Consider the following 21,717-nt stretch of genomic DNA (forward strand, 5'->3'; position numbering starts at 1 on the left):
ATAATGAGCTCTATGGAGAAACCATGGCACTCCTGACTAAAAATATAATGAGCTCTATGGAGAAACCATGGCGCTCCTGACTAAAAATATAATGGAGCTCTATGGAGAAACCATGGCACTCCCCTGACAAAACAATATAATGGAGCTCTATGGAGAAACCATGGCACTCCCCTGACAAAACAATATAATGGAGCTATATGGAGAAACCATGGCACTCCCGACAAAAAATATAATTGAGCTCTATGGTGAAACCATGGCACCCTCCTGACTAAAGGTAGTTTCAAACTAAAACAGCTGGATGTCATTTAGCTAAATTAACATGGCTGTGAGCGTGAGTCTTTTGCATATCTAGATTTGGCATTGATTGATTGTTTAGATGCTAGCAAATGGCTAACAAATGCAATATATATATATACCGTACTTTTCGGACTATAAGCCGCGGCTTTCCCCTTTCACAATTTAATATAATTATAATTATTTTTCTTTTTACAAGTCGATTATTAATTTCAATATAGAATATTCGTTGAAAGCCCTACAAGTACAATTTGTTACTGCACATTATACAACGGCATGCAAATTTCTCGATTCTGATTGGCTGAAACAGTCATTTTACACGTCTTTATTGGCAACAATTCCACGCTGCTGGCCCAGGACCCGCCCACAACCGACCCACATCACATCACTCCGCCGGATCACAAGAAGGTGGCCAATAATCTTTACAAATGGATATGTTGATGGCGACTAAACGACTAAATATCAAGCGATTCTGTCACAGCGAATGTCTTAGTCGTTTAAACAATGTTGGATGATGTAATTGATGGGTCTTGAATCATTCTGTAACAAAAGAAAAATCGCGGATTGATTGATGGATTTTTTTTTCAATTTCTTTTTCCTTTCGACTGTCAGCGCTCACTCTAGTCTCCACCCACCGCCACACACCCCCCCCACACACATACACACACACACACACACACACACACGCACGCACGCACACACACACACACACTCTGCCTGCAACGCGGGGGATAGTCAGAGAGCTGGGTGCTGCGCTGTTCTAAGTGAGCATGGCCTATTGAGTTGATTGATTGATTGCTAATTTTATTACTGTACGCTTGGTTTCCAACTGGTTAAGTTTAGGCCCTCTACAGTAGGTTTAAAAAAATAAATAAAAGAATAGGGCGAAGAAAACGTTTTTTTCCTATAGGGCAAAGAAGACTTTTTAATTTGTTTTACCTACTTTATATAGAAGCATCTAAGAATGAAGTTCTATGGAAAGTAGGTCTGCATTCCCTTAACAATTGTGTGTATTGAGCCGTACTGTATTGTACCCATTCTGCATCTGGTAATAAAATGTTCAATCAATCATTCCAATAATACACAGTTGGATGTGTTAGTTGGTTGGATGCACTTCAAGCTGCTTCCACATGAGGCAACTTCTCTCAATCATTCCAATAATACACAGTTGGATGTGTTAGTTTGGTTGGATGCACTTCAAGCTGCTTCCACATGGAGGCAACTTGTCTTTTTTGTAGTTGTGGGAACTACTTTTTCTGGCGGATGGTTTTTTCAATAAATCTTCGATTAATGTGTGTTTATTGTATAGAAATAAGGTTGGATGAATCTGGCAGTTGTATAAAAGCTTTACACCACTTGCAGGAGTGGTTTGTGAACAATAAACCATGCCTAGGGGGGTCTAACGACCCTCGGCTGCGCCTCGGGCCTAACGACCACCCCTAGGCATGGTTTATTGTTCACAAACCACTCCTGCGCGTGATGTAATGCTTAACTACATCACCCCTGAGTGGAACATGGAAAGCCAAACTTTCCCCCACTGTACCGAAAACCCATACCGAACCTTGACTGCAAAACCGAGGTACGTACCCAGGGCTTGACGTTAACTTTTTGGCTCACTAGCCACTGTGGCTAGTGGTATTCCAAAGTCACTAGCCACTCAGCATTTGCACTAGCCAAAAATCCCTGCACTTGCGCCCCCACCGAAAAAGTAATAAATATAGGTCATTTCTTCTTCACTAACCCCTGCTGGGGACAGTATAATTGTAATCATACTGCTACACGCCAACTGTACAACTGTGCTTCTGACTGTTGACTCCATTGTTTACTACTGCCTGCGACCAGTGACTCAGCCGCAAAAAGAGCTCCAGTTGGGGCAACGGCTGACTGGGACAAGATGGAGGGTGTAGATGTGGAAGAGTTGTGTTGAACCTAGCAATTACATTGTTGCTCCAAACGCCGTGAACATTATCATTGACACACCTATGCCTTGGCTGTGTTGAACCTAGCAATTATATTATTGCTCCAAACGCCGTGAACATTATCATTGACACACCTATGCAGGGCTTGACGTTAACTTTTTGGCTCACTAGCCACTGTGGCTAGTGGTTTTCCAAAGTCACTAGCCACTCAGCATTTTCACTAGCCCTGGGCAGGTGGGCAGGTGTCAACGTCAAGCCCTGTACGTACCGTACCGTGGTTTTTGTGTACTGTTACACCCCTAATAGATAACATTCAGCCACTAGATGTCGCACTAGAGCACCAGCATGTATGGAGGGGATACATGCACACAAAATCCATTCTGGACCCGCCAAAGAATTTTTTATTATAAATTCATTAAATCAACACTTTTTGGGGGGAGAAGCAACACTTTTATTCTGCATCTTTCTAAAAGCTCAAGTAACAAATGGTTACTCTACATAAAAACTGTATCTATAGCACCTTTAACACTTTCAGTGCCATTCACTGATAAACACGTTTCTGACACGCAACCGTTGAGTGCCAATCACGTGTTAACACGTTTCTGGATCGTTATTTCTTTTATTCGATATTTCCATTTATAATCCATCCAGGGAGCCCTGTGTTATCATTGGGAATGGGTCTGGAATCGCAAAAGTCCAATACCGCCGCCTGCCACCTTGCGGCCGCTATTGCACTTCCTTTGAAACTATGTGGCTTGGCGTGTGTGTCGATCTAAAGTCTCCGGGCGGAGACTTCCTTGTCGGGCAGGACAAGCTGTTATAACTAAGGCTGTCAAAGTTAACGCGGTATTAACGCGTTAACGCCCGATTCTATTAACGCCACTATTTTTTTTAACTCACGATTAACTACCGGAATTTTCGGACTATAAGCTTCCCCATTTTTCGACCCTGCGGCTTATATAACGGTGCGGCTAATCTATGGATTTTTACAGCTAATGGCCACTAGGGGACCTCCTAAATCTATGGATTTTACAGGTTACAGTCCACCACCTTTAACTCTATGGGCTCTATGGCCGGTCCGCTCCCCCCAACTTTAAGCGGCGGGCTCCAGCAGGAAAAGCTTACCCTTACATATGGTAATTAAACATTAAAACACATGCGGCTTATAGTCCAGTGCGGCTTATATATGTACACATCATTCAATTTAGCTGCTGTGGCTTATATTCAGGTGCGCCTTATAGTCCGAAAATTACGGTAACTTTTACTAGACTTCACTCAGGTGTATTATTGATACTCTCATTGATACTATGTTTGTTTCTGACTCAAAGTGTGTGTGAGTGAGAGAGAGTGTGTGAGTGTGTGAGTGTGTGAGTGAGTGAGTGAGTGAGTGAGTGAGTGAGTGAGTGAGTGAGTGAGTGAGTGAGTGAGTGAGTGAGAGAGAGAGGGGTGAGAGAGATGAGGAAGGGGCAAGAGAGAAAGAGAGCTGGGTGTGTGAGAGAAGGGGGGCGGAAGTCTGAGTCCTCAGCCCTTGTGTGGGTGAATGTAACAAGTTCCTAACATTTTCTTTCCCCTATTATTTCATGCACACTTTATTCATCGTTTTAAATTATTATTTTCTTTTAAGTTATTTTGTGCATCACTCTGTTTTGAATTTGATGCAAATTTGCAATGCATGAGGGTCATCCTTTCGTGTTAAATGGCTGCATAAAGCAAGCATTTGTTGACTCATGTTGATAAGAGTATTAAAACTTGGAACTTGAAAAAGAGCAGTTTAAGGTAGATAAAAAAATATATATTTAAAAAAAAATGCGATTAATTTGAGATTAATCACGAGTTAACTATGGACAATCATGCGATTAATCAGATTAAATATTTTAATCGATTGACAGCACTAGTTATAACGCATGCATTGAGGAGAATCAAGCGCTCCCGGGTTCATGTTCTTTTGTGGATTATGTTGGCAACACGATCGACATCAATACTTGGAATGGCGATCAGATAATTGGAATATTCTTTTTGGGGCAGATCCTAGTCAAGGTAAGGGCTATATGGTATCAATATTTTCTTTTCTTTTTATTATTATCTTTTTCCCCCTTCTTTTTCCGTTTTTCTCCCCTCCCAATGTTAGTTGTTATGCCAATTCCCAATCCCCTTCCTGGTCGTTGCGCACTCTACCCCCTACCGTCGGTCTGGGAGGGCGGAGACTATCACATGCTTCCTCCGACACATGTGTACCCAGCCCACCACTTCTTTTCACCTGGCAGCGCGGACTCTCACTGAGAGAGTGTAACGTGTGGAAGGTCACACTACCTCTCTTAGATCCTTTCCTCGCTGTGCAGGTGCCCAGACCAAACTGTAGGAGTCGCTGTCCACAACGACCCAGACCCACCCACCGGCTTCCCTCCCGCTGACTCTGCCAATCGAGCCAGTATGACGGCCGGCCAAGCCGGAAGCAAATATGGTATCAATCTTGCGTTGATCCAAAAATTCCTTCATTGCGATCGGAGCGTGTGCGTGTAATTTGTGTGTGTAACGTATTATGTTGGTGACGATCAGAGGCAGAGCATCAAAAAACGAACCCCCACCCCCCCCTTTCACGCATTCATGATGAAACATAATACCGATAATCTAGACTTGATTTGAGAACAGTAGCTAGTCCAGGGAAGAAACTAGAACGCTTTTAGTAGAATACACGCTAAAGGCTATTACGTAGCCTTTTGGGAATTACCCTAGACCACGCTCTAAAACCACTTACCGGTATATATTATATTGTAGTCTGCCCCATTGTTCTGACCAGGATTATGTTCCTTTTTGCCTCCTTGATGTGTGCGCACTGAGTCTGATGCGTGAACCCTAACCACAAACTGTTTCAGCTGCTGCCGCCCAGCAGACTCCAGGACAGTTTCCCCCAGGCAGTCAGACTCATGAACAAATAACACTAACGGCCAACAACTGGACTGTGACCTAAGAAAGTAATCAATATAAAATATTGAAAAAAAATATTGATTCTAAGCTACTGTTGCACACACTACACTTGTATTGTAAATTGATGCTATTTTTTTGGGTTATTGCTACGCTGCTAATTCTGTGTTGTGTGTTGATGCTGCTGCTAGGCAGGGGAGCCAAGAAACAAAATAATTTCTAAATACTGTACAAGGATTGGGGACGTGACAATAAACTAGATTCTGAGGCAACATGCATTGTTACACTTAACACCGTAAATACTTTTCACAGACACTCCAAACATGTCATCGGATCTCAACTTGCCTGGCTCTGCAGGGCCTCCAGTTTAGCCTGATGCTGCCTGGAACGCCCAGCTTCCTTGGCGTTTTCCCCACGCAGACGTTCCACCTCCATGGCCAGGTCACAGCAGGTGGCGGCGTCAGTCTTCTGGAGGTCTAGGGAGGGCCCTCCCTGCTCCGAGGGAAGAGCCACTCCATGTGACGTTTCCAGAACCTTCACAGTTCCTTCTTCCTGGATGAGAGTTTCTGTCGCCTGGAAGACAGCCACGTTGCGCCGATTGGCGGACTGGCAAAAGAGGCGGTGCTTTTCGGGTGAGGGAAGGAGCTTTTTGAGGTTGTCGTCGTCATCGTCATGGAGACTCAGGTACGTCAGGGGGCTGCTGGCATCCAGAATGTTCTTCTCTTTCTGCCCGCGATTCCTAAGCTCCTCCAACTCTGCCTCGAGTTCCGCAAATTTGAGGCTCAGGTCATTCCCTTCGCTTTTCGTTCTCTCCCTTTCTTCTCGTTCTAGAGCAAGCTGAGCCTTCACTTCAGACAACTGTTTCTTTAGCTGCATATTCAGCTCCATCAACTCATTCTCTCTGTCCTCCATTGCTTTTTCCTCCAGTCCTCTCTCTCCGCATCCTCTCTCCTCCTCCCTTTTCACCCCCACCTTCAGGGAGTCCAGAGCTTTCCTCAACCTCTCCGTCTCGGCCTTCTCTTGCTCCAGCTCTGCCCTCCTTGCCCGGTCCTCCTCTCGTTCTTTCCTCCTCTCACACTCCTGTTCTTTCCTCTCCCCGGCCTGGCTGGCATGTTTGCGGCTGAGCTGTTTGAGGCAGGCTCTGGCCTCTGCCTCAGCCCGACGCTGGCTCTCCAGGTCCTCCAGGCGTTTCTGGAGCTCCTCACGGGTGTCCCGGAGCTCAGTGCGCAGTGCGTCATTCTCCCTCTGCAGGTCCCCCAGGGCCGCAGATGGCTTGGGCCCCGGAGAAGCCATCTGCCCAGGTGGAGTCTCGCCATCACAACAAGCAGTGGACTGAGAGGCGCGAGAGAGAGCCTTGTCAAGTATGGGGTGCATCTCTGATGTCGAGCTGTCATATACCGCTGTGTCATCTCCTTCAATTCTATTCTTCCTCTCCTCCTCCTCCTCCTGCCGACCTGTCCCACTCTGTCCTCCCCTCCGTGAGTGTTCGGAGTCTGGGGAACCAAAGGCGGTGATGTGCTCCGAGTCGATGCCTTCGCCCGGCTCTCTGTCTACTGGGTACTTTGGCATAATCTGTCCTCTTCCCTGCTCTCCTTCTTCCTCCCTCCCCCGCTCAGTATGGCCGGTGGTGGTGGTGGCGGCAGTGGGCCTCTTGGTGTGGGCTGAGGGTCTAGGCTGGTGAGAGGAAGGAGGGAGGGGGGCCAAGTTTTGACCACTGAACTGCACAGCAGGTAGGGAGGAGCCAGGGGCTGCCTTCTGGTCTGAAGTTAGGAGGAGAAACCAAAATCATTATTTTACAGGCCAATGGTAAATCTCCCCTCCAGATGTACTTTAAAACATTCTAAAATGTTCTATATTGAATCACAATTTGTATGACTATGGTTTCTACACCAAATTGTTCAATATGGCTTAGCAGCATCTCTACACCTTTATCGTCATTGAAAATGCAAGGATCTAGGAAAATGATAATTGGCAACAAGCACCCATTGATATTTACCAGGAAGTCAGCAGCTTATATTCTTTCATGACATGTAAATACCTACTCAGCTTTCTGTGTATGCTGAAACTAAAAGTGTCAACTAACAGTTACTACATATTGGACAATGATAGGTTCTACCTTAGTGACACATTCTTCTCAGATTTCAGGGAAGGACAGAGAAGCTCTCCCTCTCCAGAGGAAGAATATGAACAGTGTGCTCTGGTTATATGTTCTGCACAAATAACAATCTGTAATCAAACTCTGTCTCCAAGAGGACTTAACCATAAAACAAAACATGTTTTTCAGTGGAGGGGATATTTAAGTAAAATAAAAAGTAGACGATAGTACTGGTAAAAGTCTTCTTCAGTAAAAAGTGAAATACCCATACAGAATAGTGGTAAAAGTCCTCTTCAGTAAAAAGTGAAATACCCATACCCATACAGAATAGTGGTAAAAGTCCTCTTCAGTAAAAAAGCAGAAATAGCCTTAGAGAATAGTAGTGTTGTGTGGTAAAATGTCAGATATTAGCTTTGCACGTTTTATTGAGTAATAGTATAAAGTCCCCAACAATAAAACACAAAATAACTCTAAATTGTACCACAAGTTCAAATCGACAATTTTATCTAATTCATATATGGAGCTTCTTAAGGTTTATTGTTCCTCCAAATTGTCCTTAACCCTTTCACTACCACACTACCAAATGGTTAACCCTTTCACTGCGACAATACAGAAGGTTAACCCTTTCACTACCACCGTCTGTAGTGTGGTAGTGAAAGGGTTAAAGGTAAGATAAGATATTCCTTTATTTATCCCCTTGGATAGAGCGACCTCTAGGCAAAAGATGACAACGTGGCACTGCTTTTTGTCTGATGTGTGGGTTAGATTTCAGTGGGTAGACTGCTGGCCACACATCAGGCATAGCGTTCACCGTTTGGCGACAATACAGATTAGACGTTTAGGTACAGTACTAGATTAAAAAGCACTTGGTTACTTTCTAGCCCCGTTTCAAACTGAGCTCAGACGTTAAATAAAAATTATAATATTATAATATAATTATATAATTATAATATAATAATATTATAATATTATAATTTTTATTTAACGTCTATCGCTCAGTTTGAAACGGGGCTAGAAAGTAACCAAGTGATTTTTAATCTAGTCTATTAAACTTTATATTATATTATAATAATGGTAATTAAAAAGAAAAAGGCTCATATATTGTCTGTCAAGGAGAAGGGAGAAGCAAATAACAGTATTTTTTATTAACAGAGTTTCCCCATAACTTATTTGTTGTAGCCGACAAAAACATCAGACAGGCTTGTCACATAGACTCCCCAAACTTCGTACAATAACATGTTAATAGCAGGTTTTTTTAAGTGACATGCGCTGTTTCCATGGCTCAACGTGCGTCTTTTCTGCTCTGGCTTGTTGCTACGGCAGCTGTGGGGAGATGCTGAATTTCTTTTATAAACAGCTTGGTTATTGAAATAGTTTGAAATCTTGACTAGTAAGCGTGTAGTTAGTATCATCAACCACCAGTAGGGGGCTGCAGCAAGGTGGGAGCCTTTTTGTAGCGAGGGGGAAGTGATGGAGCACACACCCAATCTTTCACTTGACCTCAAATGCCCTGCTCCTTGTAGTAGAGGAAGACAACCTTTGTTAGATAAGAAATAGAAAAATAGAAGACTGTAAGACAGTAGACAGGGTTCCCACTCTTTTTGAGAAATAATTTTCTAGGACCTTTCCAGGACATCGGTCTTGACATTCTTGACAATTAGATTTCTTTATTTGATTTGATTTTTATTTGTCTCGAACAAAAAGGTAAATAGTCAAAGACTATTTCCATACAATAAGTGTTCGAGAAGGAACAGGGGGAAGTATAAAAAAAACATTACTGCTCAAGCTCCTCTCTCTCCTCACTTGTTTATAGCTACCTTTAAATTGATTGATATTATTGCTTAATTTTATACTCACCTCCAGACCATTCCAGAGTGATACCCGACAAACTGCAATGCACATACTTTTAAGAGTTGTACGTAAAAAACTAATGTCCCTCTAAAATTATAAACACTCTAGCCATGAACATTTTTTGAATGTTGTATAGTCATTTGTTTATTGCCAGAAACAAAATTTGTGCAGATTTGAATTTGATTAAGTCCATGAATTTTAATGTTTGACTCTTTACAGACTATTTGTGTGATCTAAATATCTACCGTGATGTACTATCTGTATGGCTCTTTTTTGCAGTGTGCATATCTTTTGTAAGTATTTCCCCAAGTTTCAAAACAATATGATAGATATGGTACAATGAGTGTGCAATATAATGTATATAGAGTTTTCTGATTCAGGATATATCTAGTCTTGCCCAGTATACCAATCCAGGACAGCGGTCATATAATTTACCATTAAGCCTAGTATAGACACATTTAACCCCAGTTTTATTCCTCCAGTTTTTAATGATGCAGGGTTCATTATGAAGTGTCTCGGGTTCATTAAAGGTGACTGCTATAGTGCTACACCCAGCACTGCTAACTGTACAGTAAGGTCATCTGGCCTCCTCTTGTTGTTAGCAACAACTCCTGTGTGCCAACAATTCCTCCTAAATGACGTACGTAATCAAATAGGGAGGTGTAGTGGTTACGTCATTGTTGTTTCCGGCCGGTCCACCTCGCTTGAAATCGCAATGTATTTCCCCATTGCCCATTTCTAAATAGTCTCGTTTAAAGGGGAACTATCTTATAAATGGCCTTTTCCTGTGGTTTGCATTGTTTTCTAGCAATGTGGGGTTGTACCAACACTGTCTAGCTACTCCCGTTTCTTCAGTTCAGCTCAGACAAGAACCTCCCCTACTGAACCAAGCCATTCAGAATTGACTCGCTATCCTACGTAGCAAGGCGCTGATCTGCATATCTCAGCGCCCTCTGTGGTTGTAGCCACCGCCCACAATCAACAATTCGCTCAACAATGGAGCAAGTGGAAATAATGCGAAAGCGGTTTCCCTGTCACTGACACTTCCTCAAACAGGTTGACGTGACGCGAGTGCTGATAGAGAGCGAGAGAGAGAACGAGCGAGCGAGAGACGGACAGATAGAGAGAGGGAGAGAGAGGCTCTCATACGGTGCAACTCGTCTCAGAGCATTTACACACACTCCCGACTGCGTGTGTGGGGGGAAACACACGCGCGCGCGGTCTCGGAGCATCTCTCCTCTCCTTCTCCTTCTCTCGCTCTCTCTCTCTCTCTATATCAGCACTCGCGTCACGTCAACCTGTTGCAAAATATCATAGCGCACACTCCTGCGCGTATTCCAATCCTTGCAATAATATTCACGGGGGTATATATCGTCATTTGAAACAACCAATGCATTGTCCCGTGGCTAAGTTAATTACCGTAGTCTCCCTCTCTATCTCTCTCTCTCTGTCTGCCAGTGAAGACTGTGGGTGACCGTCACTCAAAGCGCACTGAGAGTATGGGCGGAGCCCAGCCAAAAACAGCTTGGAATCTGGAAGTGCAGAAAATGCTGCTCTAGAGTACTTGATTAGAAATACAAAACAATGCATTTATTTATTACAGATGTGTTCCATACTCACAGGAATTGTGTAAAATTGCCCAAATAGTGAAAGAAATAGTAAGATAGTTCCCCTTTAAAACAAATAAAGCATGAACATTTGCATGGTGTACCTTTCATCCACAATCTATAGCTCAACATGAAAATATTCGCAATTAATCGTCAAATAATTACGTAATTTTTTTTTTCAACCAAAAATGCTTAAACAATAATGTTAGTGATAGAAGGGAACTCATTGTGCAAAAATGGAAAGCTTGCCAATGTTCATAAGGCATAATTATTACAATAGCCGATAATCCCTTTTCCCAATGATAAATCCCTAAACGGGTGGACTGCGCGGGCGGTCCAAAGTGACGTCAGACTACACCTGCCTATAGGGAAGTACAGTGACGTAGCGGAGGCCCCCGCCACCCCCGCGGTGCGGGGGGGCCCGGGAGCTTAGGGGGCCCCGCCCCCACTGTAGACTATCCTCTCAGATTTCCACGCGCAAACAGGGCGCAGACAGTGGAGCCCAGTATGGTATGCGGGGCTGCAGCTGGATGCATCTCGCGCAGAGGGCGGGGCCCCCCCCTCCCTGCTATGATTTGCTCACCTGCGATAGGGCTAGGCTGATAACTAATGTTCATTGGCAGCGTTCAAAACACAGCGGGAAGGCGCCGGTAAAAATGCCGCAAATATCCAAGCAAGCGGCGGTGCTTAGAAAAACAAGATGAGAGAGAAAGCCGAACAGGAGACGGCAAAGCTACGAAAAAGAACATCATTGTTCCAGCAGGCAGCAAAGGTATACTGACTCTAACGTTACTGAAGAATGCATCGGCACTAAGCTCCCCACCCAGGCCGGCCGCCGCGCCGCGTCCACAGCCCAGCCAGGCCCCCAGCCACGCTACAGCCGCAGACAGGTTAGAAGAATAGAACGTTTTATTCGCCATAACCAGTATGCTACTACAGGTTACATGTATGCATCAAAACGGTTACATTGTTTGTGTCGCTCCGCAGAGCTGAGCGTGAGAGCGCGGAGTTGGGCAGTGGTCTCCTCTAGTGAACGAGAGTGTTGTTGTTATTATTATTATTATTATATCACTTATCTTATTTTTTAGTACATGGTTCGCGAGTGCTCCCCGAGATTAAATCCACGGGTACCTCTCGGCGTGCCGACATAGCTGTCAACTCTCACGGTTTTACCGGGATTCTCCTGTTTTTTCGACCCTCTGCACGGCCTCTTCACGGCTTGGTACGTATTTTGTACTTATTATTATTATTTTCTTTTTTTTACAAAATGGGTGCAATTCTCCTCCGTGACGACAGGTGGCAGCAGTGTAGATTAGACCGTTATCACAGGAAGTCAGACCGTTGCGACCAGAAGAAGACAGCGACGCGGATAAAGCTCAGAGCTCAGGGGAGAGAGTAGACTCATGCACCGAGGCGGCCGCGGACCGAGCGTGTCAAATCAACTTAGCCAGTGTCTCTTGATTGCCCACTCTGTGGCTTTTGTCTCTGGAACAAAATGTTTGCAAATCTTCTGTGGATAAAACAATACAAATGCAGGAATGTGTAAATGTTTTGGTTGGTGAACACTAACAGCCGTTTGCGCCTCTGCGCCTCCACTGTCCCCTCCTCCCATTCCTCCACGGATAGCATGCCTTCACTGACGCCCAATTTCCTGAATGCGATTTATACATATAAATAAATTGATCTGTTTTAAAAGTTGTCGTGAATTGTCATGGTATGACAAATACAGTTACTGGTAACTCGCAGGCATTGCAGATATATTGAGGAAAAACACAAAATCGCATTGGCTTTTTTTCTATCTCATTTTTCTCTGTAGAATGAATGAAAACTTTATTTAACAGATTGCAGAATGGGTACAATACAGTACGGCTCAATACAGACATACTACACAGACATAATAGACACACACACTGTTCCAAAAATGATATTCCCATTTCCCACTGCTAAATTAATGACCATAGGTATTTTTTATAGCTTTTTCAGGAACATGGCATGTCTTTTTTTATCATGCATATCCTGTTACCTATATGTTTTTGCATTTTGCACAATCAATGCGGGCGTGACCACCTGCATTTCACTGTATGTGACAAATAAACCTCTTGATTCTTCTTGAGTTGTCGTATTAATATGTAGCCTACAGTGATGAAGGTATAAAGACACTGGTAATACATTGATTGATTGCTAACTTTAACAGATGGGTACAATACAGTATTGTGCAATACACAATTGTTAAGGGGATGCAGACCAGAGAAGGACTTCTTCCCCCATTTTCAATTCATCATAACATTTATGTATGAATTGTAAGATTTCAATAAATATGAAATATGTTATTTATCTGTTCCCTTATTTGCTCAACTTAATACAACTTGTAAATGAGTTAATTCTTGTTATTTGTCCGACAGTATTGTGTCCCAATGCTGGTGGAAAGACTACAAACGAGAAGCTGGGTGTGGTCTGTGCGGGTGCACTTAGCGAGGTGTTAACACACAAGAATAGCGTATAACATATTACCAATAACATATGGTAATTAAACATTAAAACACCTGCGGCTTATAGTCCAGTGCGGCTTATATATGTACACATCATTCAATTTAGCTGCTGCGGCTTATAGTCAGGTGCGGCTTATAGTGCGAAAAGTACGGTACTGTCAAATTACAGTAAAATCAAATGCATTTACAGATTACAACCTTTATTTAATGGTTAATATTTTGATAAAAGGTAATTTACTGTATTTTTATAGCATTTACACTCTACACAGTAGGAAAACAAAATAATACCGGTTTTGACCAGCAGCGACGAGGCAGCTCCATTGGGAGGGGGCGGGGCCGGGTGGGAGGGGGCGGGGCCAGGAGAAGGGGCGTGGCTAAAACCTGCACTTTTTTTCAAATCGAGATGTTGACAGCTATGCGTGCCGAAGCTTTTCCTAAATCACTTCCATCATCGAAAACGAGGGGAAAAGGTCGGCTCGCGACCCTGAAAATTTCGCATGGTTTTAAAAACGCTGTATTAAAGGGGAACTATTTTACTATTCCTAGCACTATTTGGGCAACTTTACACAATTCCTGTGAGTCTATTGAAGACATCTGTACGTTTTTTTTTCCAAAAAATGCATTGGTTTATATTTCTAATCAAGTACTCAAAACCATCATTTTTCAGCCACAAGAAATCAGGCTGTTATGGCCTGGCTCCGCCCATAAGCACTTTGAGTGACAGAGAGAGAGTGACAGTCAGTCGAGAGAGAGAGAGAGAGTGACAGTCAGTCGAGAGAGAGAGAGAGAGAGTGACAGTCAGTCGAGAGAGAGAGAGAGAGAGTGACAGTCAGTCGAGAGAGAGAGAGAGAGAGAGAGAGAGAGAGAGAGAGAGAGAGAGAGAGAGAGAGAGAGAGAGGTATCTGTAAAGCATTCCCGGTAACTGGAGAAAGGTATTCCCGTAACCTATAGGTAACCGAGAATACCTTTAGGTACCAGGAATACCATGCCTAGGTATTCTTGGTTACCTAAATAGGTATTCCCGTAACCTGATAGGTATTCACGGTAACTTTAGATATTGATATGTATTCCGGTGACTTGTGAAAAGGAGAGGTTACCAGGAATACTATTACCATATAGGTATTCACGGTAACTTATATGTATTCCGGTAATTAATTAATTGAAGCTAACACATCATGGAGGCCCAGGCCGTTAGCTACAAGCTACAAGCTAACAACACATCATGGAGGCCCAGGCCGTTAGCTACAAGCTAACAACACAACATGGAGGCCCAGGCCGTTAGCTACAAGCCAACACATTAATTAAATGTATTAATATTATCAGGGGTAGGCTAGCATATATAATAGAATGGTGGCATGGTGGTGTAGACTGACTAGGGGCATGGTGGTGATGTAGACTGACTAGGAGCATGGTGGTGGTGTAGACTGACTAGGGGCATGATGGTGGTGTAGACTGACTAGGGGCATGGTGGTGGTGTAGACTGACTAGGGGCATGGTGGTGAAGACTGACTAGGGGCATGGTGGTGGTGTAGACTGACTAGGGGCATGGTGGTGGTGTAGACTGACTAGGGGCAGGTTGGAGTAGACTGACTAGGGGCATGGTGGTGTATACTGACTAGGGGCATGGTGGTGTAGACTGACTATGGGCATGGTGGTGGTGTAGACTGACTAGGGGCATGGTGGTGTAGACTGACTAGGGGCATGGTGGTGTAGACTGACTAGGGGCAGGTTGGTGTAGACTGACTAGGGGCATGGTGGTGTAGACTAACTAGGGGCATGGTGGTGGTGTAGACTGACTAGGGGCATGGTGGTGGTGTAGACTGACTAGGGGCAGGTTGGTGTAGACTGACTAGGGGCATGGTGGTGTAGACTGACTAGGGGCATGGTGGTGGTGTAGACTGACTAGGGGCAGGTTGGTGTAGACTGACTAGGGGCATGGTGGTGGTGTAGACTGACTAGGGGCATGGTGGTGGTGTAGACTAACTAGGGGCATGGTGGTGGTGTAGACTGACTAGGGGCATGGTGGTGGTGTAGACTGACTAGGGGCAGGTTGGTGTAGACTGACTAGGGGCATGGTGGTGTAGACTGACTAGGGGCATGGTGGTGGTGTAGACTGACTAGGGGCAGGTTGGTGTAGACTGACTAGGGGCATGGTGGTGGTGTAGACTGACTAGGGGCATGGTGGTGGTGTAGACTGACTAGGGGCATGGTGGTGTAGACTGACTAGGGGCATGGTGGTGGTGTAGACTGACTAGGGGCATGGTGGTGTAGACTGACTAGGGGCATGGTGGTGGTGTAGACTGACTAGGGGCATGGTGGTGTAGACTGACTAGGGGCATGGTGGTGGTGTAGACTGACTAGGGGCATGGTGGTGGTGTAGACTGACTAGGGGCAGGTTGGTATAGACTGACTAGGGGCATGGTGGTGGTGTAGACTGACTAGGGACAGGTTGGTGTAGACTGACTAGGGGCATGGTGGTGGTGTAGACTGACTAGGGGCATGGTGGTGGTGTAGACTGACTAGGGGCATGGTGGTGGTGTAGACTGACTAGGGGCATGGTGGTGTAGACGGACTAGGGGCAGGTTGGTGTAGACTGACTAGGGGCATGGTGGTGGTGTAGACTGACTAGGGGCATGGTGGTGTAGACTGACTAGGGGCATGGTGGTGTAGACTGACTAGGGGCATGGTGGTGTAGACTGACTAGGGGCATTGTGGTGGTGTAGACTGACTAGGGGCATGGTGGTGGTGTAGACTGACTAGGGGCATGGTGGTGGTGTAGACTGACTAGGGGCAGGTTGGTGTAGACTGACTAGGGGCATGGTGGTGTAGACTAACTAGGGGCATGGTGGTGGTGTAGACTGACTAGGGGCATGGTGGTGGTGTAGACTGACTAGGGGCAGGTTGGTGTAGACTGACTAGGGGCATGGTGGTGTAGACTGACTAGGGGCATGGTGGTGGTGTAGACTGACTAGGGGCAGGTTGGTGTAGACTGACTAGGGGCATGGTGGTGGTGTAGACTGACTAGGGGCATGGTGGTGGTGTAGACTGACTAGGGGCATGGTGGTGTAGACTGACTAGGGGCATGGTGGTGGTGTAGACTGACTAGGGGCATGGTGGTGTAGACTGACTAGGGGCATGGTGGTGGTGTGTACTGACTAGGGGCATGGTGGTGTAGACTGACTAGGGGCATGGTGGTGGTGTAGACTGACTAGGGGCATGGTGGTGGTGTAGACTGACTAGGGGCAGGTTGGTATAGACTGACTAGGGGCATGGTGGTGGTGTAGACTGACTAGGGACAGGTTGGTGTAGACTGACTAGGGGCATGGTGGTGGTGTAGACTGACTAGGGGCATGGTGGTGGTGTAGACTGACTAGGGGCATGGTGGTGGTGTAGACTGACTAGGGGCATGGTGGTGTAGACGGACTAGGGGCAGGTTGGTGTAGACTGACTAGGGGCATGGTGGTGGTGTAGACTGACTAGGGGCATGGTGGTGTAGACTGACTAGGGGCATGGTGGTGTAGACTGACTAGGGGCATGGTGGTGTAGACTGACTAGGGGCATGGTGGTGGTGTAGACTGACTAGGGGCATGGTGGTGGTGTAGACTGACTAGGGGCATGGTGGTGGTGTAGACTGACTAGGGGCATGGTGGTGTAGACGGACTAGGGGCAGGTTGGTGTAGACTGACTAGGGGCAGGTTGGTGTAGACTGACTAGGGGCATGGTGGTGGTGTAGACTGACTAGGGGCATGGTGGTGTAGACTGACTAGGGGCATGGTGGTGTAGACTGACTAGGGGCATGGTGGTGTATACTGACTAGGGGCATGGTGGTGGTGTAGACTGACTAGGGGCATGGTGGTGGTGTAGACTGACTAGGCGCAGGTTGGTGTAGACTGACTAGGGGCATGGTGGTGGTGTAGACTGACTAGGGGCATGGTGGTGGTGTAGACTGACTAGGGGCATGGTGGTGTAGACTGACTAGGGGCATGGTGACCAGGAATACCTGTTTTTTCCAAAATTCAGTTCAAATGCCATCTTGGAATAACAAAACAACGATTGTGTGCAGACAATTGAAAATGTTGGGTTCCTTTCCACTTTCTTGAATATAGAAAAAATTAAAATACTTGTTCTAGAACTGTATTTTTTGCACTTGTTTGTTAAGTTACTGGGAATACCCTTTCCTTGTTTTTGCTCATTTTAACAGACAAAACACAACACATTCTAGTAATTCTGGTTTACACCTAACCCTTATTATTGCTGTTATGATTTCCAAAAATAAAATCTCACCAATCTTTAGTAAAATAGGAGATTTAAGTGTTTATCTGGAATTGTGAGGATAGGTATTCGCGGTAACCTGGGATCAATATGTGAAACGTAATTATCTCCTAAAATAATTGGCCACAAAAGACGAAACTCATTTTGGTTGTTCATTGGGGTGCCAAGATCATGCCCAAAACATATCATGCATCTGCCATGAAAATTAAGCCTTTTTTGTTTGTCATCAATTGAAGGCCATGAACTATGTTGACTCATATCCCTCTACCCGTATTTTTCCTTCAGATTCAGCTACATTTGAATTCTCTTGAGATAACTCGGAGAGAACTATGGTATTATGTTACATGATGATGATATCCCTACAAAACAACAAAAACATTTTAATTCTCTCTTAAATTGGAGGAGATAGTGAATTGGTATTCCCGGTAACTTAGGTCAACTTTAGAGGTCCGCCATCCCTCATTACATGATGTTTTTTTTTTTTTTTTTGGCATCTATAACAATCATTCTTGACATGAGAAAAGATTTTAATGTTGTTCGTATAACGTCCTGGGTTATATGGCTTAGAAATGGGGCAGGTTACCAGAGAGCGAGCGAGCGAGCGAGCGAGCGCGAGAGCGAGAGCGAGAGCGAGAGAGAGAGAGAGAGAGAGAGAGAGAGAGAGAGAGAGAGAGAGAGAGAGAGAGAGAGAGAGAAACACTGCGTGTCCTCCCGGGAGAGGGAGCCGGGAGAACACGCAGAGTGTTTACAGTTCTCTCTCTCTCGGTTCGGGAGCATGGGCTGTAGCGCAGCACGGTGGTGGACTTCCTCGAGAGGGAGAGGGAGACACGCAGAGCGTTTACAGTTCTCTCTCTCTCGGTTCGGGAGCATGGGCTGTAGCGCAGCACGGTGGTGGACTTCCTCGAGAGGGAGACACGCAGAGTGTTTACAGTTCTCTCTCTCGGTTCGGGAGCATGGGCTGTAGCGCAGCACGGTGGTGGACTTCCTCGAGAGGGAGAGGGAGACACGCAGAGTGTTTACAGTTCTCTCTCTCTCGGTTCGGGAGCATGGGCTGTAGCGCAGCACGGTGGTGGACTTCCTCGAGAGGGAGAGGGAGAGGGAGACACGCAGAGCGTTTACAGTTCTCTCTCTCTCGGTTCGGGAGCATGGGCTGTAGCGCAGCACGGTGGTGGATTTCCTCGAGAGGGAGAGGGAGACACGCAGAGTGTTTACAGTTCTCTCGCTCTCGCTCGGCGGGCAGCTAGAGGTGGCGGGTGTTATTATGCAAATACGCACCACCACCACCTGACGTCCCGAATAGGCTAATTTTCAGATGACTCACTTGAGGGAGGGACATTATTGTGAGAGGAGAATTGGAAGAATGCGCCAAATCGAGAATTAGAGACATAGATCCTATTACTATAAGTCCACATAGCTAGAAAATAACCCTAAACACTGGAAAAGGTCATTTATAAGATAGTTCCCCTTTAAGTGAGCCTATTATGGGCTCCACGCGAGCTTTCTACCGTGGGTACATCTGGGCGTCCCGCAACTTTTACTCATTCACATGTAGCCCCGAAAATGCTTAGAAAAGGAAAGCCGAAAGCGTGGAATAAACTCGCGGAAACGGAAAAGTGTCCCACGGGCGCGCCGTGATTCCGATCTGCGTGAAGATATTCACGGCCATAGATGAGACCGTGGGACACCTTTTTGCAACCGAATATGTGTCTCGAATTTGCTCCCACGCGGCGAAAAAATAAAGCAACATTTTCTCACTTTATTATTGATTTAGGGGAGTGGGCGGGGCCTCATGGTCTGACCTGCGGGGGGGCGCCGACATATTGCGCAACGCCACTGGGGAAGTAGCACTGTGCTGTACATTGCCATACAACTCAGATTATGTACTTTTTAGCTGCGCAAATTTACATTTAGTCATTTAATGAATGTTTTTATCAAGTGACCTACAAAATGTACGTTTTATGGTCATTGTGGTTATGGATTTTACAGCACTTTAAAAATAAGGAGAATAAGCATGAGCTTGTCAAATGCCATGGCGGCCAAAACAAAGGGAGCGCAGGGCCACAAATTGGGCAGCGCTGCCATAATCCTACCAACAGTCGAGTTTCAAACGAAATACAAGCCTAGGTTTACATAGGCGTTCTTACATAGTCTCAGAATTTCCAGGTTTTCCTTCCAGAGTGGGAACCCTGAATAGAGGAAATCTGCACACTGCGTTACAGCTCCCTTGACTTTTACTGTAAGCAAGATTTCCACCAGTGACCTCAGCTTGTGTTATAATTTTTTTTTCGACTGGCGCAGTCAACGATAGGGGTCAAGGCAGAACATCAACGTCTACAACCCGACTGTAATGACCTCCCTGTCCCTCCTCACCCTGTAGCTCTTTGAGGAGGTGTAGGGCGTCGGCCCGTTCCTCTGCTAGCCTCCTCCCCTCCTCCTCCAGAGCTTTCTCTCTCCTCCTGCTCTGCTCCAGGTTCAGTGCCACGCCCTCCGCCTCGCGCTGTGCCTCCTACACAGCAGAAGGAGCACATGTTGGATTTAACACAGAGTTTCTCCTGAATAATTCAGCAGCAATGTGACCCTCTGTTGCTGGAAACATTTGAAAGAAAATTGAAATATATCACATAGTCTAGTATGTTGTTTAGACCCATCAGAATGAATTTCAATATAACATTTTAATAAAAATATATTAATTTGAATACCAAACTCACATTTGAATGCAAATAAATAAATAGAAAAACATTATTGATATGAGGTAAACTGGTTCACTGGTTCTTTTTTCATGATTTTGGAATAAATGAGCCCAGCCCAATGTCTAATGATCGTTTTCTATTGGTAATACAAATACAACGGACGATTAACTTGTTCATATTCAGATTTCATAATGTTGTTCCCCCAGAAACAGTTGATATGATAACAGAGCACGGCATCTACTTCACAGGAAATGTTTGCCTTTTTGTGCTTCAGCTTCAGATGGTGGTACGGTATGGGGGTAGTGAACACATACTTCAGGAAGAGAGAGGAGCACAGGATTACATATAAAAGCGGGGGAAAGTGCACACAGGTGGACTATGTCCTATGCATTAGAGGTAATCTCAAAGAGGTCAGGGACTGCAAGGTGACCGCGGGTGAGAGTGTAGCTAGGCAGCACCGCATGGTGGTCTGTAGGATGACTGTGGAGGCCAAGAGGAAGAAAGCCAAGGGAGGGAAGGTAGAGCTAATGCCAAAGCTTCTTTCTTTCACCATAGGATCGAGGCCTCTGCCAAGAATCTTCGCAAACTACATGCTACCATGTCCTCCCTCCTCACTCCCCCCCTCCACCCCCTCCTCCCTCATCTTTTTCTGCCGAAGACTTTGCGATCTTCTTTGAGGAAAAAGTGGAGAACATCCGCAGCTCCTTCTCCCAACCCCCACCCATTCCAAACACTGAATCGAGAACCTCATCCTTCACTCTGTCATCTTTCTCTCCCATTACAGAAGCCGAGACCCTGACACTGGTAACGTCGAACCGTCCGACTACATGCCAGCTGGACCAGCTACCCTCCCCACTCCTCCAGACCATAACACCGGACATCCTCCCATTCCTAACTGCAACCATCAACTCCTCACTCAACTCGGGGGTGGTCCCCACCTCCCTAAAACAAGCCAGAGTCACGCCCCTCATAAAAAAACCAACCCTGAACCCCACCTTCATAGCCAACTATCGTCCTGTCTCTCTTCTCTCCTTCCTTTCTAAAAAACTTGAACGTGCTGTATCCAACCAACTTACTGCTTATCTCTTACAGAATGACCTCCTAGACCCCAATCAGTCTGGCTTCCGGACTGGCCACTCCACAGAAACTGCCCTCATTGCGGTCACAGAGGCACTTCACTTAGCAAAAGCGAAAGGCCTCTCCTCTGTCCTGATTCTCCTAGATCTATCTGCAGCCTTCGACACAGTCAACCATCAGATCCTCCTCGCGGCCCTCGCAGGAATGGGAGTGGCTGGATCTGCGCTGACATGGCTGACATCATACCTCAACGACCGCTCCTACCAAGTGTCATGGAGAGTTGTCGGCCACCCGCCCCCTGCGGACGGGTGTCCCCCAGGACTCGGTCCTAGGACCCCTTCTCTTCTCCCTCTACACTAAATCACTGGGTAACATTATCACGTCTCATGGCTTCTCATATCATTGTTATGCCGATGATACTCAACTCTTCCTCTCCTTCCTTCCCTCAGATATCCACGTCTCTGAGCGGATCTCGGCCTGTCTGTCCGACATCGCCGCCTG

The 21,717-nt window shown here is 45.7% G+C and overlaps 1 protein-coding gene across 1 annotated transcript in view; it reads right to left on the reverse strand.

Annotated features, from left to right (window-relative positions):
- Positions 1-21,717, reverse strand: part of LOC311242999 (uncharacterized protein) — a gene marked incomplete at its 3' end in the record, with an annotated part of 137,006 nt that overhangs the window by 3,130 nt on the left and 112,159 nt on the right. The window contains exons 11-12 of the mRNA XM_084332061.1: positions 19,820-19,955; positions 5,481-6,895 (exon numbers count right to left, since the gene is read on the reverse strand). Coding sequence (XP_084188187.1) covers positions 5,481-6,895; positions 19,820-19,955 — 1,551 coding nt within the window. The remainder of the gene's footprint in view (positions 1-5,480; positions 6,896-19,819; positions 19,956-21,717) is intronic.

This window comes from Notolepis coatsorum (genome assembly GCF_963971535.1).
Source record: "Notolepis coatsorum genome assembly, chromosome: 16".
Classification (NCBI taxonomy): Eukaryota; Metazoa; Chordata; class Actinopteri; order Aulopiformes; family Paralepididae; genus Notolepis; species Notolepis coatsorum.